Below are 21,600 nucleotides of genomic sequence, written 5' to 3'. Positions count from 1 at the left end.
AACTAAGCCCCACACCCTTTTAAAATACTCATTAACACCTTTCTTTTGATACCCATATTGTACAAACAAATTCTAGGGTCACCCCTTTATGGCGATATCTCGAAACGGCGTCCACCTATGGAACTAAGGAATACTCACTTTTAAAATACTCATTATCACCTTTCTTTTGATGCCCATATTGTACAAACAAATTCTAGGGTCACCACTGGTCCACATTTATGGCGATATCTCGAAAATGCGACCACCTATACAACAACCACCACTCCCTTTTAAAACCCTCATTAATACCTTTAATTTGATACCCATATCGTACAAACACATTCTAGAGTCACCCCTGGTCCACCTTTGTGGCGATATTCCGAAAAGGTGTCCACCTATAGAACTAAGCCCCACACCCTTTTAAAATACTCATTAACACCTTTCTTTTGATACCCATATTGTACAAACAAATTCTAGGGTCACCCCTGGTCCACCTTTATGGCGATATCTCGAAACGGCGTCCACCTATGGAACTAAGGATTACTCCCTTTTAAAATATTCATTAACAGCTTTCTTTTGATACCCATATTGTACAAACAAATTCTAGGGTCACCCCTGGTCCACCTTTATGGCGATATCTCGAAACGGCGTCCACCTATGGAACTAAGGATTACTCCCTTTTAAAATACTCATTAATACCTTTAATTTGATATCCATATCGTACAAACGCATTCTAGAGTCACCCCTGGTCCACCTTTATGGCGATATTTCGAAAAGGCGACCACCTATACAACAACCACAACTCCCTTTTAAAATCCTCATTAATACCTTTAATTTGATATCCATATCGTACAAACACATTCTAGGGTCCACTTTTATGGCGATATTTCGAAAGCATCCACCTATAGAACTAAGGCCCACTCCCTTTTAAAATACTCATTAACACCATTCGTTTGATGCCCATATTGTACAAACAAATTCTAGAGTCACCCCTGGTCCACCTTTATGGCGATATCTTGAAACGGCGTCCACCTATGGAACTAAGGATTACTCCCTTTTAAAATACTCATTAGCACCTTTCATTTGATACCCATATCGTACAAACGCATTCTAGAGTCACCCCTGGTCCACCTTTATGACGATATCTCGAAACGGCGTCCACCTATAGAACTAAGGCCCACTCCCTTTTAAAATACTCATTAACACCTTTCGTTTGATGCCCATATTGTGCAAACGCATTCTAGAGTCACCCCTGGTCCATCTTTACGGCGATATCTCGAAAAGGCGTCCATCTATAGAACTTAGGTCCACACCCTTTTAAAATACTCATTAATGCCTTTCATTTGATACCCATATCGTACAAACGCATTCTAGAGTCAACCCTGATCCACCTTTATGGCTATATCCCTAAATGGCGTCCACCTATAGAACTATGGCGCACTCCCTCATAAAATACTCTTTAATGCCTTTCATTTGATACACATGTCATACAAACGTATTCCAGGGTTTCCCTCGGTTCATTTTCCTACATGGTTATTTTCCCTTATGTTGTCACCATAGCTCTCAACTGAGTATGTAATGTTCGGTTACACCCGAACTTAACCTTCCTTACTTGTTTTCATACAAAAAGTCATTTTTATTGAGAATCATTCTCAAGTCGAGCGACAGATGTAATATTTCAGTTTTTAACTGCGCTCTAATGTAACTCAAGCTTAAATGTTAATTGGGATAAAACTAGAAGTATACTTTCGAATTAAAAAAAAAAATATTATCTTACTTGCCATGCACTATTTGACGTTGTTTTTTTTTATTATCCCGCAATAGGCGGTGAAATTCTTTGCAGTTCTGTGACCTGTTTCCATCGTGATGATTGCAAACCAAAGTATATTCCAGGACGCTGCTGTCCCGAGTATGATAATTGTCCAGGTAATTTATTTTAAATTATATTCAAAGTACATGTTTTACATTGGTTGGGATTGGGCAATGCTAAAAGCTGTACTTGATAAAAAATTAAACAAATATACAAAAAAAAAATATTTTCCGCCAAAAAATAAAATTTTCAGGTTAAAATCTTTTTTTCGAGCCTCGGAGATACAACTTTAATAATGGTATTCGCTGAGAGACCGTGTTAACGGAATGTCTGAGGTACACCCTTATCAATAAAACTTTTAAGTGCCGACCTTTTTCATTGAAATAGGTCGCTATTTTAATCGGTTCATAAGTGTTTATGAATATACTAATGAGTGTATGCTAGGGTGATCCTAATACCTCGAATTTCCTTTTTTCTCATTCTTACCGCTGCAAACAGTAACACGAAACTCCAAAATATCACAAACATATGTATAAATTTTTTTTCGTTTGGACACGATTAAGAGTTGTCACACAGGGATCGAAGCCCATATCAGTGGCGTAGTGAGGTTTTATTGCGCCCGGGGAAAATATTCTTTGGCGCCATTTTTCACAAAGAGACTTCGCTTTTTCTATTGCTTCTTTAAAGATAGTGTCTCGAATTTCGGATAGTTCATTCGCTTATGATTTAAGATCATGATATGCTTTCTAAAATTCATTCTCGGATCTTGCAATCTGAGGTGCACACGATCAATCCTCTTAAGGTTTCATATCAGAAATGAACGAATGTTATGAAACTAAAATTTAGTATATATTGCAACAGAACTGTCGCTTCGCTTCTGGTGTCACTTGTGGTGTTTGTGTCCTCTGATAATTATTCTAAGTGTTCTTTGTTTTTTTTTTTTAACTCGGACGTTGTGGCAGCGCACTGCCCTCAAGTGGCCCGATGAAACTACATACTTTTTTTGTTTTTTTTTTTTTTTTTTGTATCCTTATTCTTATTTATGTGTTACTAATAATTTTTTTGATACCGAGTCTTTGAGAGGCAGTGGCTTCTTAAGCGCCGATATCTAAAACCGCTCAGCTACAGAGAAACTCAGCAGCTGAGAAATATAGATTCACAAAATACAATAGACTAAAAGTATAAATATAATTTTTTAATTATTAAGAGAAGATAGAACCGTCTTTTTTATGGCAAAGAGCGAGTCCGAAACATCAATTATTCTCGAGTGAGAGTTATAATCTTCACACAAACATCGAAAAGGTTCGTGTAGTTGGAAATTGCTTCTGCATTGTTTAAGAATTATAGGTTTATAATGCCTTAAAACTCGGCATGGAACATTCAAGTTTACTTCGTTCAATAGAAATGGGCTTGAAATCGATCCATTTAAAAGTCTAGCCATAAATAGTACACCTAGCATTTCTCTACGACTTGCAAGGGTAGGAAGATTTATTAGTTTTAATCGATTAGTGTAAGGAGGAAGATTATACGGAGAGTCCCATTGAAGATTTCTAAAGGCGAAAAGTAAAAACTGTTTTTGAATTGATTCTAGTCTATCCACATGAACTTGATAACGCGGATTCCAAATTATCGATCCATATTCTAATATCGGCCTCACCAATGATGTAAAAAGGGTTTTTGTAACGTAAGGATCACTAAACTCCTTTGCCCATCTTTTCACAAATGCTAAAACTCCTCTCGCTTTATTGACTGTGGCATTAATATGAGGGTTGAAACTAAGTTTGCAATTCATTATAACTCCCAAGTCGACAAAAACATCAACGCTTTCCAGAGTTTGGCCATTAATTGTGTAGGAAGCTGGCTGTATATTCCCACGTGAAAAACACATGGATTTACATTTTTCTATGTTGAGAGGCATAAAATTCGCATTACACCAAGTAACTAAACGATTTAAATCCGCCTGGAGTACAGAACGTTCTTCAACCGACGCGTATGACTTAAAAAGTTTTACGTCGTCGGCATACATTAAAATTTTAGAATATTTTATAGTTGTGGAAACATCGTTTATAAAGATCAAAAACAGAATAGGACCGAGATGGCTGCCCTGAAGCACACCGGAGGGAACATCGATGACATTCGAACAAATTTTTTTAAAAATGACTCTTTGAGTTCTACCGCAAAAATAGGAGGAGATCCAGGGAGTTAGGCCAGGTTGAAAACCAAGAAATTCGAGTTTATAAACAAGTAATGAGTGGCATACTTTGTCGAATGCTTTGCTGAAATCAGTGTATATAACGTCGGTATGATGATTGTTTCTAAACCCATTAAAGACGTGAGTTGTAAATTCAAGCAAATTGGTTGTGGTTGATTTGGCTCTACAAAATCCATGCTGAGAACTATCTATCAATGTAGAAATCGAAAATGTATGGTGATTAGTAACGATTGCTTCGAAAAGCTTAGGGATAGCGGAGAGCTTTGCTATTCCACGATAGTTTTCAATAGACGACTTGCTTCCTTTTTTATGGAGTGGGATAAGAAAAGATTCCTTCCAAGCCGTCGGGAAAATGCCATTTTTTAAAGAGAGGTTAAACAGATCAGTAAGGGGCTGGTAAATATATTCCGCACATTTTTAAGAAAACATGTTGGGATCAAATCGGGACCGTATTTGAAGGATTCTTTTAGGGTCTTTAGATGTAGTAGAACATCTTCAGGCAGCAAATGTGGGGCATATATTGAGTTACTAGAATGGAGCTCATACGGATAATTTGTAGGTGATGAATCAACCACAGCAGAGTAATTAGAGTGAAAGAATTGAGCGGAGAAGTTTGCAATCTCTTGATCGTCGCTGGAAATGCTATTTCTAAACTTCATGGCAGAAGGAAATCCGTTAGTTCTGCGTTTAGAATTTACGAAATCATAAAAAGACTTCGGGTGGCAAATAATGTTTCTTTTAATTTTATATATGTAAGCTTTATAACACTTTTTATTAAGTTCAAAATACTTATGACGGAAAATAGCGTACTGTGCATAATGAGAATGTAAGCCGGTTCTCTTATATAATTTGAATAAACGTGATTTCTTATTTTTTAAAGCTTTTAAATCTTTAGTAAACCAGGCTTGCACTGGTTCAATGTACGAGCATTTGCGCTTGGGCACATGTTTTTCAAATAAAGTATAAATGGTCTTATTAAAATGTAAAACGTTTTTCTCTACATCCTCTTTATATCGAGGCCAAGTTATCTCAGAAAGCTCTTTATTTAAATTGTTGAAATTAGTTTTGGAAAAATCAAAGCATCTGGTAGAGACACATGTTTTGTTAGTGCAGCCGACTTCGTTGCTTATGATTTCGTAAGTTATCTCAAGAGAAGGATGGTAAGCGTCTTCTGGCAAAACAAGAGGTTCACACCGATTTATAGAGAATTTAGATATGTCGTCAACAAATGCTAAGTCTAAGAATTTTCCATACTTATTTGGAAAGAAGTTGATCTGATTAAGGCAAAGATCAGTAATTCCATCCAAAAAGTCATTGTTATGCATCTTGGATGATACGGGGACAATATTGTGACCAACGGTATTCCAAGATATATGTGGCAGGTTAAAGTCGCCTAAAACAATCATTGAGTCCGTGGACTTTATCATCGAATTGACTGATTTTAACAGTGAAATATGGTGCATATACACTGATAGATCAGAAGACGGTGGAATATAGCAAACGGCTAAGTAAATATGACCCCGGTCTAGCAAGATTCGGATGCATTTAAACTCGATGGAATCACCTTCGGGTAAATTAACATCTTCAGATGGAACTGAAGAATGTACAGCTAGTAAGACACCACCTCCGGTCCTATTTAAGCGGTCATTTCTATAGGTACAGCAAAAAAAATCGGAATTTAAAACATTGGGTTTCAGCCATGTTTCGGTAAAAGCAATAATATTATAGTTACAGTGAATGGTTTTCAAATATAAGTCAGTTAATTTAGTATTTAAGCCTCTAACATTTTGATAGTAATTGGTTAATCAAGATGTTAAATTAAGTTTTTTGGATCGGAACTTTGCGGAGGAATTTTTGCTACATTTTGAGTAATCTCAATAGTCTTATGCACAAATTCGCGAACAAAAGCCCCTGATGGCCAAAATGCGTTGTCCAAAAGTTTATCAAAATCTTCTGAGTAGACATCAATTCTAAATGAAGAAATGTTCCTTTCGTAATTAAATTTAAATGTTCTTAAAGTCATGCCGTCAGCCTTAATTTTCGAAGTGACATAAGACTTGATATCCTCAACGGAAGTGTCTTTGTCAAAACGAGATACAAAAATCGATTTTTTGAGCGGGACTACAACCAGCTTCTTAGCCGGTGCTACTGAATAAGAAGTCATAGATTGAGAAGTTACAGTTTCAGAAGTTACAGTTTGAGGCTCTAAGGTTTTTTCCGCGGCCTTAGAAGTGGATGGAACCACAGCTTGCGGATTAGGGGAAGCCAAGTCTATGAGCTCCACTTGCGGAAGATTAATGTTCTGAGCAGGATTAAGATTCAAAGCATTAGGTGAGTCTTCAGAATGTTTTTGATTATTATCGCGGTTGTCTTTATTTCTATTTAAACAATGCGGTAACTCATCCAAACACTTGAAGGATTTGAACAAGCTATCGTATTGATTGAACTTTTCCGTGATTATGGAAAACTCTTTAGCAATATCAGAAAACGCATTTCGTGTTTGTCTAAACAGTTTAAATAGGTCAACCTCAGTTGATCTGCATTTAATGCATGACCAACGTACTCCCTTCTCCCCATCATTGACAGTGTCAACAACTCTAGCCGTCAGTCCCGCGCACTTTCCATGGGCGAGCCCATCGCAAAGCCAGCAAGAGACAAAACGTTCGGATTCGCTTTTTACCTGACAGTTTTTGAAAATGCAAGTCATTTTTTATAGAAAGGTGAAAAGAAACTAGTATAAGAATATAGAAATGGTAGAGATATGTTTATAAATTACAAAGAAAAAACAGTTGAAATAGCACTGAGAATGAGAAAGGTTATATATAAAGCAACTCTGAAAGTTTGGGAGCTTAGCGGTAGCTAGCAGTTTTAGAGTCACTGTCACTTGACACTTAAAAAGCGACGCAAACAGCTGCGAAGACAGTAAATTGCGAGAAAAACAAAAAGTGTGCGCACAAAAACAATTGCAAGGTGAAAAGGTGGCAATCAAAAATTGCAACAAAAACACAAATGCACAATGACTCGGCAAACACAAAATGAATAATAAGAAATTGATTAAAAACTTTAAAAATTCACAAAATCTTAACTTTTCAAAGCAAACCAATTGTATTAAAATGAACTCTAGGTTTTCGCACTTATTTTTGTCACAAACTAGTATTACAATTTAGATATTATAATTTAAAACTCGCAAAATATACACAGCAAAATAAAATGCAACTTCACAGCTATAATGACGTTTGCGTCATGAAATTATTCCACAACCTGTCACAATTGTTCCGGATATATGCATACATTCTGTTGTATAGAAAATTTTTTCCAGAAATCAATATTATAAAATCCAGGAAGTTCTGCTTTGCGGGCCATTTGACCCCCCCCCTGAGCGCCCGGGGCAAGATGCCCCCTTGACTCCCTCCCCCTTAACTACGCCACTGACCCAGATTTCTCTACGATAATAATAAAGTTAAAGATAAAGCTGTAGGCGATATCACATACAAATTTTGGTCCCGAATGGAATCGATTAAGGCGTTCAAGTGCAGATTACGTTATGAAGATTCAATATATTAAAACTTGAACCTAAATCACTGTGCGATACCCCTTAACCGATTCCAATAAGTACGAAAACTTGTATGTTATCTCGCCTTATGTAATATTCTTGATTTTGAGTACTGCATAGAAAACATAAACTTTATTTTCATTTTTGCTTCTCCATAGAGGAATCTTAGCTTTGGCTCCTGTTCGAAACGCTTTAATCCTTTCCAATCGGTACCAAAATTGCCTTGTGTATTTTTGTCCTTGGTATTACATTTTGAAGGCGAGAGACTGGAAAAAATAGAAATCTGACATATGTATAAGAAGCACCCTAGTGTATTGTGAACAAAAAAAATCGACAAATCGTATATATTATTTCTATGTACGGGTCCCTTTTTCGCTCTTATTTGGAATATAAATCTATAAATAAAGTTTTGGTTGTAAAGATGAAGATTCGGGCTATTAGCGTGCTTTGGACAATTTTGGTCATAGTGCGTTTGTTTAGCTATATTTTATTAAAATAATTTGTTAAAAATAAACGATTGCGAGCACACAAAGAAATCTATTTGTACTATGGCACAATTGTGAATGTTTGCACTGCATTACCGGCAGTCGAATCAGATTTTTAACTGATTGATAGAACAGCTGAGTTCTGCTGATATTTGATAAGAGACTTTTATAGTCGTTGCGCAAGATGCACACAAGTCCGGCTCGTATTATTATATTGCCAGCGAAATATTAAACCCGACAGTTAACTTTTATTTTCCGAGCGAAAAAAAAACTTCATAAAGTTTCGAGCGAGATATAATTCAAAAATGTACCATTATTTTTCGAGCTAAATACAAATCTCCAAAAATAACTATAATTCTCCGAGGGAAATACTTTCCGGTCGAAAAAAACTGAAAATAAAATAACTATTATTTTCCGAACGAAATAAAACACTTCAAAGCAAAATATAGAACCAAAAGCAAAGCTTTTATTTCTTAAAAGAAGTAGATAAAAACTTCGAAAACTAATGACTAAAGATCGGTTTTTATAACAATTTTTAGGATCCCTGCTCGCAGTTATTAAGGGAGTCTCCATTAAACCAAACAGCTCGAGCTAATGAATAAATTGCATATTTTACGGTCCAAAAACTTTTACATATGCTCACGTTAAGCTACTCCATTATAATTTAAAAATTTCTGGGCTATGAAAGTTCACAATTTTTATAAAATTATAAAAGTTTTGCCCAAGAGTGTCGATCTCATAACAATATTATATTATGAAACTCTTTTATTTATATGTATTTTACTTAAATTTTTTTCTTTTCCCTCCTTCCAATAAAAAGTTTCAGTTCAGGATCCCAGCCATAATGTCACCAAATTGAACGATTCCCCTGCACCAGCTAGTGAAATCAGCGAAGCAACCACTACCTCAACTCCACCTGCAGTTGCTCCCAAGATCACAATCAAAGAGATCACCAAACCAATAGAGATACGCATTACCGATGACAACAAGGCTATACCGATTCATCAAATGCTCAAACCACAATCGACCACTACCATAAGCACTAGCAGAGCAACGGTAATTCCAACAATAAGTACAACTGAATCAGCAACAGAAGCGAAAGCAGCAGTAGCAACTGATAATGATTTAACACAAACTCCACCAGCAACAACAATGAACGTATCCTCCGCTATACCAACAACAGCAACTGAGTCAGAGCACAATCAGAGTGGTGAAAATACATCAAAAGCTATCAGCTCCACCACGACTAGTTCCAGTACAAGCGTCAGCCACAAAGCTAACTTAACCACAAACAACAACCATGGAACAATACTTCCAGTTGCGTTGGGCATTAATAACGGCGAGAGCTTAAAGCTTAGTGCTTCAGTTGCCTATCCAAGCACAGAGCGTGCCAAAGTTATAGTTGTTATACCACATTCAGCTGAAGTTGCGCCATTGATTGATGAGGGTGGTATACCAGCATTTGGTGCACAAGAGCTCCAACACGATGCCTCATTGAATGATCCTACGAAAGTGAATATTAAACGTGAAAATTTGGCAACAACAGAACGTGCGACGGGTGAGAGTGTAAATAGTGAGGAGTATGCATCGCCAGAGGTGATTGACGGAAAGGACGCAAGTGAACAAAATGGTGTTGGTCTGCAACTGCAAGGCACATTCGATTTGGAACCCGAAACATCAGGAAGCAACAATATCTATCATATAATTTTGGCCACATCTGGACCACGCTATGATGGAACTACAGAGGGTTATGGCGAATTCAAAGCAATGGAGGGTAAGACTATAAAAGATTATTGCATTATTTTTGAGCCATGATGACGTTATCAAAAATCACATATTTTTTTTGTACAAAATTAAAGTACAACACAGACACAAGGGCTTGTAACAAATTTATTTGTTTTAGATATTTTTCGCGATGGAGTCTTACTTAGCGTTTGCGAAGGTTGGAATTCGGGGGCAGATCAAATGATTGAATAAAAAAATTATTTCGATATTTCCCAACACTGCCATAACTTCTGATTATAGCCCGACTGCCATTAGATCTATTCGATGTGACTACGGTCAGCCTTCTAATTTATATATCCCTAGGATACGCCCTTCTTCGGCTGTCGCCATAGGGTGTTGTTAGCGTGCTCTACCTTCCACACCGATGGTGGATCCAAGTACAGGCAAAGCAAAGAAACAGGTTTTTTCAATAAGAAAAAAGGTTTTCTCAGCGGGATCGCTCCTCGCCAGTGGATTAGCAAACTATGCTAGTGTTTCTGTCATGAAAAGCTTCTAGTGAAAATTTATATGCTTCGCAGCTGCTATCGGAGTAGGCATAAAACATGTCACGCAATATTGTAGGTAGAATTGAAAAGGAACAAGAATTCCCAAGGCTTCATAATTGCAGCCAGCACAGCAGCTACATATTCTTCGACTTAACAACTTCGCCCTTTTGGAATTTTCGCCCACCACGGAACCTTCGGATACGTGTATTTTAGTCGCTTCTTACGGCAGGCATCAATAACACTGGATCACAAATTCCAATTTCTTTTCTGCACCATAGACGCAATTATGAAATTCCTATGTAAAATCACCCCCTGATTCGGAAAATCAAGGTTATTTTTAATTCTATGGTAAAGTTTTTGAGATATTTACGAATTACCGATTTTTCAAAAAAACAAAAATTGGGTCCACTTAATCATATTGGTACGAATTTACTTGCAAATCCTCTTATTTGCAATCCTCTGCTAAGTTCGAATCACTAAACTGTTGAATAAATAACTCCAATTTGTAATAATGCAAAATTGCCTTTATTAAAGTACTTCACAATAACACTCAAACTGTGCAACGAATAGCTGGCGTAATAACCAAACTGATTGATAGCTCAAATGAAACTCTACTATTCAAAATAATACTGCTATTGCTCGCTAGATAGCGTCTCAATCGAAAACTCAAATCAAACAGAATTCCAGCGCCTCTACAATTGTCGCCTTTATACTCTTTGATTTCAACCTTCGCATCTTCTAGGCGCTTCCAGAATCTACTAGTCCAGCAGCTCTCAAACTTCTCAGCTGTAACTACAATCGCACAATTTTATACATCTTCTAGGCGCTTCCAGAATCTACTAGTCCAGCAGCTCTCAAACTTCTCAGCTGTAACTACAACTGCACAATTGTATAGTTTTTCTCATTGCATACTTATAGGAGTATCTCAGATATATGAATGTGTTGGTTCATTGACTCTCCGCTGCTCGTATACGTACATGGTACATATTTGTAGACGCAATTATTGTTTCGTTTATGTAGATACATAATGATTGATCTATGGATGTGAATTCACGTCAGTGCTTAACATCGGCTTAGAGATAGCAGCACCCCTTAGTTTTGCTAATATTCGTAACAATATATATCTCAAGAACGAATTGAGCAATTCCAAAACGGTTTGAAGCTTTTAAAAACTATGCATACAACACTTTTTGCTAAGAGCGGCAGATTCAAAGATAACGAACAATCATTACGAATTTTTTCAATTTTTTTGTAAAAATATAAAAAATTTGTACTTTGCGAGGAAGGATCTCGAAAACTTTTTATTTTTTTTTTTTTTGCAGATTTTATTTTCTCTCTACGCTCTGTTTTATTACAAAAGAAATAAGCTTTCATTCGACAAAATCAATGGACTAATACAAAAGTTATAAGCATTCAAGTAAATATATCCATTTAATACTTCAGTATCCTACTGGTACATATGTGTTAGTATTCGTATATCATGTAGCCGGTAGATTTTCGAAAGGTTATTAGATACAAAAAACTGTTAGTGTCGTTTTCTCAAACCCAAGTACATTTCAAGCAAGAGCATATTTTTTAGGCAGGTAGTGTTTTCTTTGTAGAACTAGGGAACCTTTTTGTCTAGGTAGGCTTGAATTTTTACTTGATCCAAGTATAAATAATAGTACATGCGCCTTGTTCTTTCATAATATCTGCAAGGCTCGCCGGATACTGTTCAGTTCATAATTGCAGTTTATAACCCGACATTTACTTAAAAATATAATATGAATAAAAGGGCGCTAGAGTTTGAGTGTACAAATGATCCAGATATGTTCTGTTCTATCTGCGGTCAATTTATCGTTAAAAGGTAGTAACGTGTGTTTTCAAATCCTTTGAAAGTTACATACTATAAGAATTTTGGAATTGAGTCTAAAAACCATGGACACCGAATACTGTATGCACCACATTTCGAGTCGAATTGATTTTTTCGGAAACCGGAACAAAAAGGTGTGTCGCAAAAATTAGGAATTTACTCGCTTTTAATGCATAGCTGACTAATTTCTGAAACTATCTATTTAGGCTATATATGAAATTTATTACACCAATGAAGTGGAGGGAACCAACTTGCCATTCAACCGACTGCTATATTTGTACTACAAAAGTACTTGGGGTTGGAAAGTCAAGAAAAGTAACCTATGCGAGCGTATCTAAATTCAACGGAATCTACATTGCCAGAATCAAATTTAACTTTAGTTCTGGCACCAGTTTCATTGTCAGCAGCAGCATCTGATTACGCGGCATCATGTTGTACTGAATTTCAAACACAAGCACAACTCAATGATTGGATAAGGGATTTGGAATTGTCAAAGGAAAAGGCCGAACTATACGCCTCTCGTATGCAACAATTTAAATGTGTTTCATCCGATGTTAAGGTAACATATTATAGAACTCGTCACGAACAATTTTCCAAGTACTATACGAAGGAGGACAGTGTTTGTTACTGCAAATACATTGATGATCTATTCAAACAGTTTGGTGAACCATATGATTCAAAAGAGTGGCGATTGTTCATAGACGGCAATAAATTAAGTTTAATTTTAATTAATTTAATTAATACGAAGGAAACGTATGAGATAATGCAAAAATTGCTCAAATTAATCAAATACGAAGAACATGATTGGAAAATATGTACCAATCTTAAAATCGTTGGAGTGATATGTGGTCTACAAAGTGGATACACAAAATACTGTTGCTTTCTATGCAAATGGGATAGCCGAGCTCGTCAAGACCACTACATCATAAAGGATTGCCCAGAACGAATCGAATTTCAAGTTGGGGTGGATAACATAAAATACTCCCCACTTATAAAGAAGGAAAAAATAATTCTATCTCCGCTCCACATCAAGCTCGGCCTTATCAAAAACTTTGCTAAGGCTTTGAACAAAGAAGGCGAAGCTTTTCAACATTTTTTTAACCGCCAGGGCATCCCGTCATCTGCATTTTGAAACATGCGTTTCGGAACTTCAACCTTTCAATTCTTTACCCGTGCTTTACATCTGTGATTAGGATAACCATCTATTTTGTCTTACTAAGTCCATAACGGCTTCTTCCTACTCTTTAGGCTAACGACTTTCATGCGCTCCTAGCATATCTTTTTTTTACTGCCTTCTTCTTTCCAGCGCAAAAAGGCTCGATCGGAATTGCTCGGGTAATCACTTGTAAGGTGCAATTAACGGAGGCTACTCTCAGAGAAGATCTTCGCTATATACATGCCAAGAGCTTACAACGATTCTTCATCTGAAGTTTGTTTCCGCCAACAATTCGGAGCCATACAATTTTGTGGATAGGGTGGTATCCATCAGCAGCTTCCTTTTTTTTTTATGTTGGTCCTTTGAGATCTTTAACCTGCTGAGCAGCGATATTTACATAGATATCTTCTATGTCGCAAGCTGAATTTGTGCCAAGTATTTTAGTTACGAGTCTAATCTTACGTCCAAAATCTTTAGCTTAGCATGGTCGGTTTAACAAGCCAATCGTCCAAGTCATCGCGGGAAAGATTAGGATGTGTCAATGGCAACAATTAATGGCAGAAGTCGCTCATAGGCTGTCTCTCGGAAACTGGTGAAAATTAAAATGTTGTTAAAAGATAGAACAATTTCGTTTGGTTTCACATTTCTTCTTCACACCTTACGAACCTGACATATTGTGAGTAAATAAAAAGGTTTTTCACATGCAGTTAAACCAGGAAGGTGATGGTGTCGTTCCAAAACACGCAAGTTGTATATGGGGTATTCCATCCCATTTCGACCAATTTTGAACCCGACCCCTTTAGAATTGGCTGAAAGTTTTTCTTTTTTTTCTAGCTTACGAAAGACGTTTTTCAGAATTTTTTCAAATTTTTTCATCCAACTCAAAAAAAGTTATGAATTTTTAAAAAAACACCGTTTTTTTTCAAAATGCTATAACTTTTTCAAAATTGACCGTTTGGGATTTTTTTTTTTAATTTGGTTTTCAAATATACTTTTCGGAAAAAATACAAAAAAATTTTTTAAGTTTTTTTTTAATTTTTCAGTTTTTCGAGATTTTTCGAATTTCACCATTTTTCATCCCCACTAATCCCGGAGTGGTCCGATTTTTTTTTTTATTTTTTCATTCGGTCAATTTTTGAAAAAGTTATAGCATTTTGAAAGCAAAAACGGTGTTTTTTTAAAAATTCATAACTTTTTTTGAGTTGGATGAAAAAATTTGAAAAAATTCTGAAAAACGTCTTTCGTAAGCTAGAAAAAGAAAAAAAACTCTCAGCCAATTCTAAAGGGGTCGGGTTCAAAATTGGTCGAAATGGGATGGAATTACCCATATATTTCCTGATAATAAGCACTAATTATAAACACCAATAGTTTGTGGGAATAAAAATAGCCTTCAAGATACCTCTTCGTTAGCCAACCACTCCTAATTCAATTATTATGTTTTTCTAAGAGAAACTGAAAAGAAAGGAAGAAACATTTACTGGCATATTGTCATGGCACATTTCGAAAGCAGGATAGCCTAGTGGTTAAGGCAACTGCAGTTTCACCGTGTAATTCGCGGTGCGAATCCCGATGAAACCTTTGATAACATTACGAAATTGCCTGATGATGTTTACGTGGCGGTTTTCGAAATGGTGCCATCGCAATATGCCAGTAAATATTTCTTCCTTTCTTTTCAGTTTCTCTTAGAAAAACATAATAATTGAATATTCAGTTATTATAAGCCGGTGTTAAGCTCACGAATTCTTAAATAATAAGTATAAATTGAACACACTATTAGACAAACAAACACTCCTAATTTTGTTCAAAAAGGTAGAGAATCGATTTTTTCACGGCAGGTCAGGCAATTCCGCAGATGTGGCCATTGCAATAGAAAAAGCAGATAGAATGCGCTATAACAGTACGACTCCAGCGGCCAACATATCAATGTTGAAATCGAGACCGTCTCAACGAGTTTTGAGTCTGATTTCATCAAGTCGGGAATGTCGATATTTGCTGGCCTCGATAGGACATTAAGCTTTGTAAATTCGCTAGCCAGAAATGTTGAAATGAACGAAATTTCCAGGAAAGGCGACCACCATTTGACAACCTTATGAAAAAAATCGCAGAATACGCTGCTATGGACGAAGCGGTTTGGCAGCAGAGTCCCAATGTCCCATGTTTGGTTAGAAATACAACGAATTTTCTTCTCGTAGTGAGAGCACTTGCCGACGCTATCACAGGATATATTGTTAGGTGGGGTGCAATAACACTATACGCAATAAGGCCATTATGACTTTATTTCACGTTGCAATTGGAAAAAAATCCATGATTTTGATATGACCTTATTCCAACTGTCAGGGGAAATAAAGACGTCATGATGGTCTTATCGCGTTTTCCAAAATATATATCTAAAGAAGATAACATTGTTTGGAACGGACGGTCAGCGGCGATGCACAGCGCGGCGGGCGCGAATTAACGCTGATCCTTAACAATTTTTTGATTTTGAAAGATCTTTGCAATGTCGTCAAAGCATGTTTGTGCTTTGGGATAACTGTCTTGTCTTATATTCAAAGTTGCCTTCGTATTTGACCAAACTGCACTAATAAGGCTGTTTCTTTGAACTGTTTACACTGCTCATCATGTATTTCACGCACATTAGGGATGACGTCTTGCGTTCATTTTTTATACTATTTAGTAATTGCAATTTCTGGAAAAGTTCAATTTGTCGTTTATGATCGTGAGTTTTAGAATTTCCAATTTGTCTACAATATGTCGTGTTATTAAACAACGCCCATTTAGCAACCACTTTGATAGCATAATATTTTATTTCATTGCGAGAGTACTTATATTTGAAAATTTGGTTTTCTGCTGCTATATATAATAATTTAGAAGATTTTATAAATCCCGGTATTAGCACAATTAAATAATTGTTCAATAGAGATCAATGGTTATACTTGACAATTAACAGAAAACACGTGCATTGTGGGTATGAAAAGTGTGATATCTTAGGCTCAAACGTCAAAATTATAAACAGCTGTGATCACCATATTATCTACCTAACTAACTGCTTTCATCCCCCGTCTCTTTTTATCATTCGCTAAAGATAGGAGTTTGGTTTGGACCGGATGCGCAACCATCTGTTTTGATTTTGAGCGGGTACGATTTTAAATTATGACTTTATTACTCATTTGAAAGAATTTTTATATGGCTTTATTTCCAATCTGTACGATTATTTCCAGTCTGTATTGGAAATAACGCCATATGCTGTTATTTCTCAAACCAATTGGAAATAACGCCATATGGCCTTATTGCGTATGGTGTTATTGCACCCCACCTATTGTTATCGCACCTATTCTTCGATGTTTGCCAATACCAACAAGAAGAGGAATCGTTTCATATTTGTTTTCAATGTCCAGGAGCCCAGACAAAACGACTCAGACCAAAGCAGCCAGGTTTTCTGAAATCTCACCTCTATAAAAGTTATCAAAACGGACCCTTTCAAGCATTCTAAGATAGTAAAATGGATATAAATAAAGTTCGCAGTTCACCGAGGCCTAAAAATATTTCAAAGATGTCAAGCGATATCAGCGTTTATTATATCTCGGCTTTTCCTTAGATTTTTTTTTATAATCTAAACTACATGCTAAACATTCTATATGTGCACTTTAATCGTTCATTACACTCTGTCTTACCATCCACAGGTCTTCAGCATTCCCTAGATGGAGAGATACAAGTGGCAGCGTCTAATCAAGAACAATCTGGTGTACTACCTCCACCACAGAAATCGAAAACCACTGACTCTGCATTCAATTTGGACAGCACAACTAAGACATCACAGGCCGCTATTGCGAACAAGCGCAACTCTACAGCAGCAATTAATTCGCCTTCAACCACCAATGGGCCCAAGTTACTGTTGCCTACTCCATCAGAAATAACAAAACACTCCACAGATAATGGACATCACATGGATGAGGAAGAAACCGCCATGCCAATAGAAGCAAATCCAGCTTATCCTTCATTACCCGAAGATGATTTCAGTTTACGTGATGTTAATTTTCCACTAAGTGAAACCGATGACGCAGTCGAAACAGATGTTAAAGACGAACAACGCAGCATTGGTGGTGCATTTGATGTATCTAAGCAACTTAACGTGACGGAAGAAGGTAGTGGAAGTGGTATTGAATTGTTTAACAGTTCATCTACTGCAACTAACGAAAGTCTGAGCAATGACAGTACTACAGAAATAACATCAAAATCTGCAGCCAAAGTAGCACTGCTTACGAACTCAGCCGAGGATTTATCTGCTGAAACTGCCATCTCGAATAGCAGTGATTTCCAGCTAGATAATTTTTCACGCATTAAGAGCAACAACGATACCGAGGATACTATAGACTCGGAAGAAACTCAACTAAGCAATGAAGCGGGCAGTGGTGAGTCAATGGAGAATGAAAAGATATTGGAAAAACGCCGTGAGCCAACTACACCACGTCCAACAAAACGCGCTGCGCTTGAAGTTGACATCGATGAGTTGGGTGCTAACGCTTCTGGCGATGGAAAAAGTGATCCAGTGGATGATCCAAAATTGGATGCAGAGAGTATAAAAGCAGATGAGAATGTAGAGGAAGGTATAGTCAAGCAAGAGGCAGGTCAAAAGGAAGATGTGCTGACGGTAAATGCCAAACCCGCTGAAGAACGGACTGTGGAAGAGGTGCCAGCGGCGGTGGTTGCAGCCACTCTAGGAAGGTTACTGAAACGCTTTGTCTGAAGGAAGTTATTTATAAACAGAGAGCAAGAGAAGGTTATTTTGTAAATATATTAGAATTAATAATATTTAAGTAATGTTATGCAGGAAATCTAAATTGTAAGCATTAACTATACGGAACAGACTTTCCAAAACTTTAGAGTTTTAAAAAAATTAAGATTTGATGATGTGATCAGAGGGTATTTTGGATAAAGCTTTAATTTTTTAGAAAGTTTTGATTTTCTTAAAATAACAATAATATTTTATTCTTTCAAAGCACTCAAATTTATGGCTTTTGCTCCTTCAAAGACAAATTTTCAAGTCCTTTAGCAATATGCCCTGCGCTGCACCTAAAAATTTGTAATGTATAAGAATAATTAACTTAATTAGCATACTCATACAAACATGTTGCATGCTTTAAGGCGCATAATGCGTTTGCTTTTTTGAGAAATTTCAGTTAAAACTAAACGAGTATTAAATTAATATTATTTAAGTGTAGTTTATAATTATTCAGTGCAAAATACTGGCACTTTAATAGTTTATGCTTTAGTATTATCAGGGAAGGTAACTGATGTCAGTTTTTTTTTTTTTTTACATCACCTTTGGAAAGTGATTTTTTGATTTTCAGAAGGAAGTAAGGGTAGTCACGTCAGCCAGGTTTTTAGGTTAGCTGGTTAAAAAAATTTCCATATCGTCCATGAAAGCCTAACATGATTCATGTTCGCGTAGAAAACTAGCACAATTCGTTATTTGTGTGGTCTTACATGGGGCCGAGGATATATTTTTGGGTATGTTCTATCCGTCCTCAAAATTGTAACAATGTTATTTCATGGGGAGGCAGTTGCTCAGATGATACACTCTTACGCATGTGCTGGAATTGTGCAATGAAAATGTTGATGCTGAGTTTGATTTGCTAGTGATGAGAAACAGGTTGTCAACATTTCTTTAAGAGGGCGACGTTGCCACTGTTGCCCAAATTTTTGTTGAGGAACGTATTCCTCGGTCAAAAATTATAACACTGCCGTAACAACGACGGCTGAAACACATCGTTGTTTTTGTAAAATGCATTAAAATATAGAACATGTTCAAGAATATGCATACAACTATGTGATCCAAAAAGGGGCTTCCTTATAAGTGTCCTAGATAGAGCCGGTCATTTTCATAGGTGTCGTCCCATGAGCATCTGCAGTATTCTTTATGTGGAATGCGTCTTTTTGCTGCCTGCGAAATCGCGAGAACTTTAACTGAAAGCAGACAAAGTTTATATGACTTAGGAGTCTCTACAGAGCCCGATAACACTCCTTTCCACTCACCTGAGTCCAATTTTGAGCCGTCAGTGTAGATGTATAAGCCTTTGTTGTCCGCTGAAGATTAAGCATACTGTTATGCTGTGTATCCTTCCAGCGCTCATATTTCTCTAGTCATAGTGCAGTTTGTGCCGATGTACATATGCTAGTCGATCAGGATGGGCCAGCTTTCTATAAGCTGGAGAGATTGTCGTTCTTCAGAAAAAACGTTTACATCTCTACATAGCCTTACGTCATCAGCGGTTGCAAGACTGCCTCATAAATCCATAAAGTCAAAGTCGGCTTGAGACTCCTTTCCTTGCCAAACACTAATTTATAAGGTAGGAATCAACCTAGGCTTTCTGTACCCGCTTCTTGATTCCTCGTCACATGACTTGTGTTTAGTTTTACTAGGATATCGGTTGTAAAAATGAGCCACAGCATAAGTCAGTGTACCCCACCTTATGGTGTAGTTCAGTTACGTTTTTTGTGCCGTAGAAAAGGGGTACTTATTGATAAGTACTCTTAGGTGTGTGGCATCCTTGGCACTTCCTATAGCACTTTTGAATGAAAACCATGCTTCTTTTCCGCCATGTATCCTGCAAACATGACGAAAATAAGCAGCGAAGTTTTCCTTAGTTCCTTAACCAACAAATTCTGGTTCCTCTTAAACATAAAGGAGGAAAATACAATTCACTACCGGTGACTTATACGGTGGGAGGGTGTTTATTACCAGGACAATTTTCTCTCCGGCAAAAACTTGCCAATGAACAAGGTTCTTCCTGTTGTGCGGTTTCTGCTACATGCGCTCCCCCAATCCCCACACACATTCTCATCCATCCCTTAAGTCGTCCGTAAAGTGAGCATCTTTAAGTATTTCCAGAGCTGCTCCTGCCCGTATTGCATCATCACGCTTCACATAGATCTCAGGCAATCGGGCAGGCAAATGCCCTTTTTAAGATATTCCAGAAAGCTTAAAGGCTCGAGATCAGTCGTCTTCTTATTTTAGTGAATTCTCTTTATGCGAGCGGAGCAAATCTATGATTTTAGTCACCACTATGGTATGATTTTTTTTTAGCTCCTAAAAACAATCATTGTTTACTATCCCTGAATAGTATACAACAGCTTATAGGTTAGGTCTCATCATGTATAAGCATCATGTCAGTCAGTCCGCTCAATATAAGTTCATTAATTAGCAGCGATTAGGATCCTTTTAAACGCCTAAAGCTATAGTATTTTTCTGACTGATTACAAAGTGCATGAACGAATGTTTAAGTTTAGTTAAGACGAAGCACATTTAGCTGGAAACTTAATAAATAATTTAGTTTACAATAAAGATGTTATTATAAAGCTGGGCTCCACGTATGCAATAACACAATTTAAATAGGCAAGCAACGAAATATGCTACCATATTATGCTATAATTTTTAACTTAAGCAAAATTTCATTTTATATATGTAAACATACTCGCGCACTTAAATAAATAAAAATTCATCAAAACTCGAATTTGAAAACTAGAATTATATAAGAAAATCAACAAGCAAAACTCACCGACCACCCAACATTCCTCAATACGAACATTTAATTATTTTAAGTTTAAACGTTCATTTTAAAAGGGTAACTAATATTATGCCTTGGCTAGAAAAACCAATTCAAAGTGGTATTAGTTCCTGAATTTAAATTTAAAAATATAAATATTTTTCTTAAATTTGAATAGAAGAATCGCCTACTTTTAAATTGTTATTCATAAAACAATAAAAAAATTAAATTAGTTTTAAGGAAAAAATTGTTTTTAATTAATATTAAATTACTCAACTTACGATAATCGCTTATTTAGATATAAATAGTTGAAATATGAATATTGATTAAAAAGTAGTGTTATAGAGATCAACAAACATATTTCGTAATAAATTTTAATTTCATATTTTAGTGTTCAAAAGTAATTTGAAGATTATTTTATTAAAAAATGCATTAAATAAAAAATTTCATATTATTTTACAATAATTTTTTAATTCGCCATGACCTCTGTATGTTTTACTATGTAACCACCAAGGTTAGGACGCCAAAATTGTTTTTGAATTGTATTTGTATCACATTTTTTAAATGCAATTTGGTCTAGAATCGGGCATCTTTAAGGAAGCCCACTTTTGGTGGATAGGTTTGCGGGCCAGCAAATGTTCCTTTAAATTAAATTGGGTTTTGCTTGAGTGATAGCCAGCCCGGGCAGGGGAATCTCACTTTAATAACATAAAAGTGGGTTGGGGTCGAAATTCTGCTT

General features: G+C 36.4%; 1 protein-coding gene across 12 annotated transcripts in view; it reads left to right on the top strand.

Annotated features, from left to right (window-relative positions):
- LOC137240465 (serine-rich adhesin for platelets) overlaps nucleotides 1–21,315 on the top strand; it is a 361,236-nt gene extending 339,921 nt beyond the window's left edge. For all 12 annotated transcript variants that reach the window (XM_067766767.1, XM_067766765.1, XM_067766764.1 and 9 more), the window contains 3 exons: nucleotides 1,804–1,905; nucleotides 8,860–9,813; nucleotides 16,998–21,315. In XM_067766767.1, coding sequence (XP_067622868.1) covers nucleotides 1,804–1,905; nucleotides 8,860–9,813; nucleotides 16,998–18,061 — 2,120 coding nt within the window. In that variant the 3' untranslated portion in view covers nucleotides 18,062–21,315. The remainder of the gene's footprint in view (nucleotides 1–1,803; nucleotides 1,906–8,859; nucleotides 9,814–16,997) is intronic.
- The last annotated feature ends 285 nt before the right edge of the window (nucleotides 21,316–21,600 follow it).

The sequence above is a fragment of the Eurosta solidaginis genome, chromosome 2 (assembly GCF_040869045.1).
Source record: "Eurosta solidaginis isolate ZX-2024a chromosome 2, ASM4086904v1, whole genome shotgun sequence".
NCBI lineage: Eukaryota > Metazoa > Arthropoda > Insecta > Diptera > Tephritidae > Eurosta > Eurosta solidaginis.
Note: the sequence above shows the minus strand (reverse complement) of the source record. Positions and strands in the feature narration are given on the sequence as shown.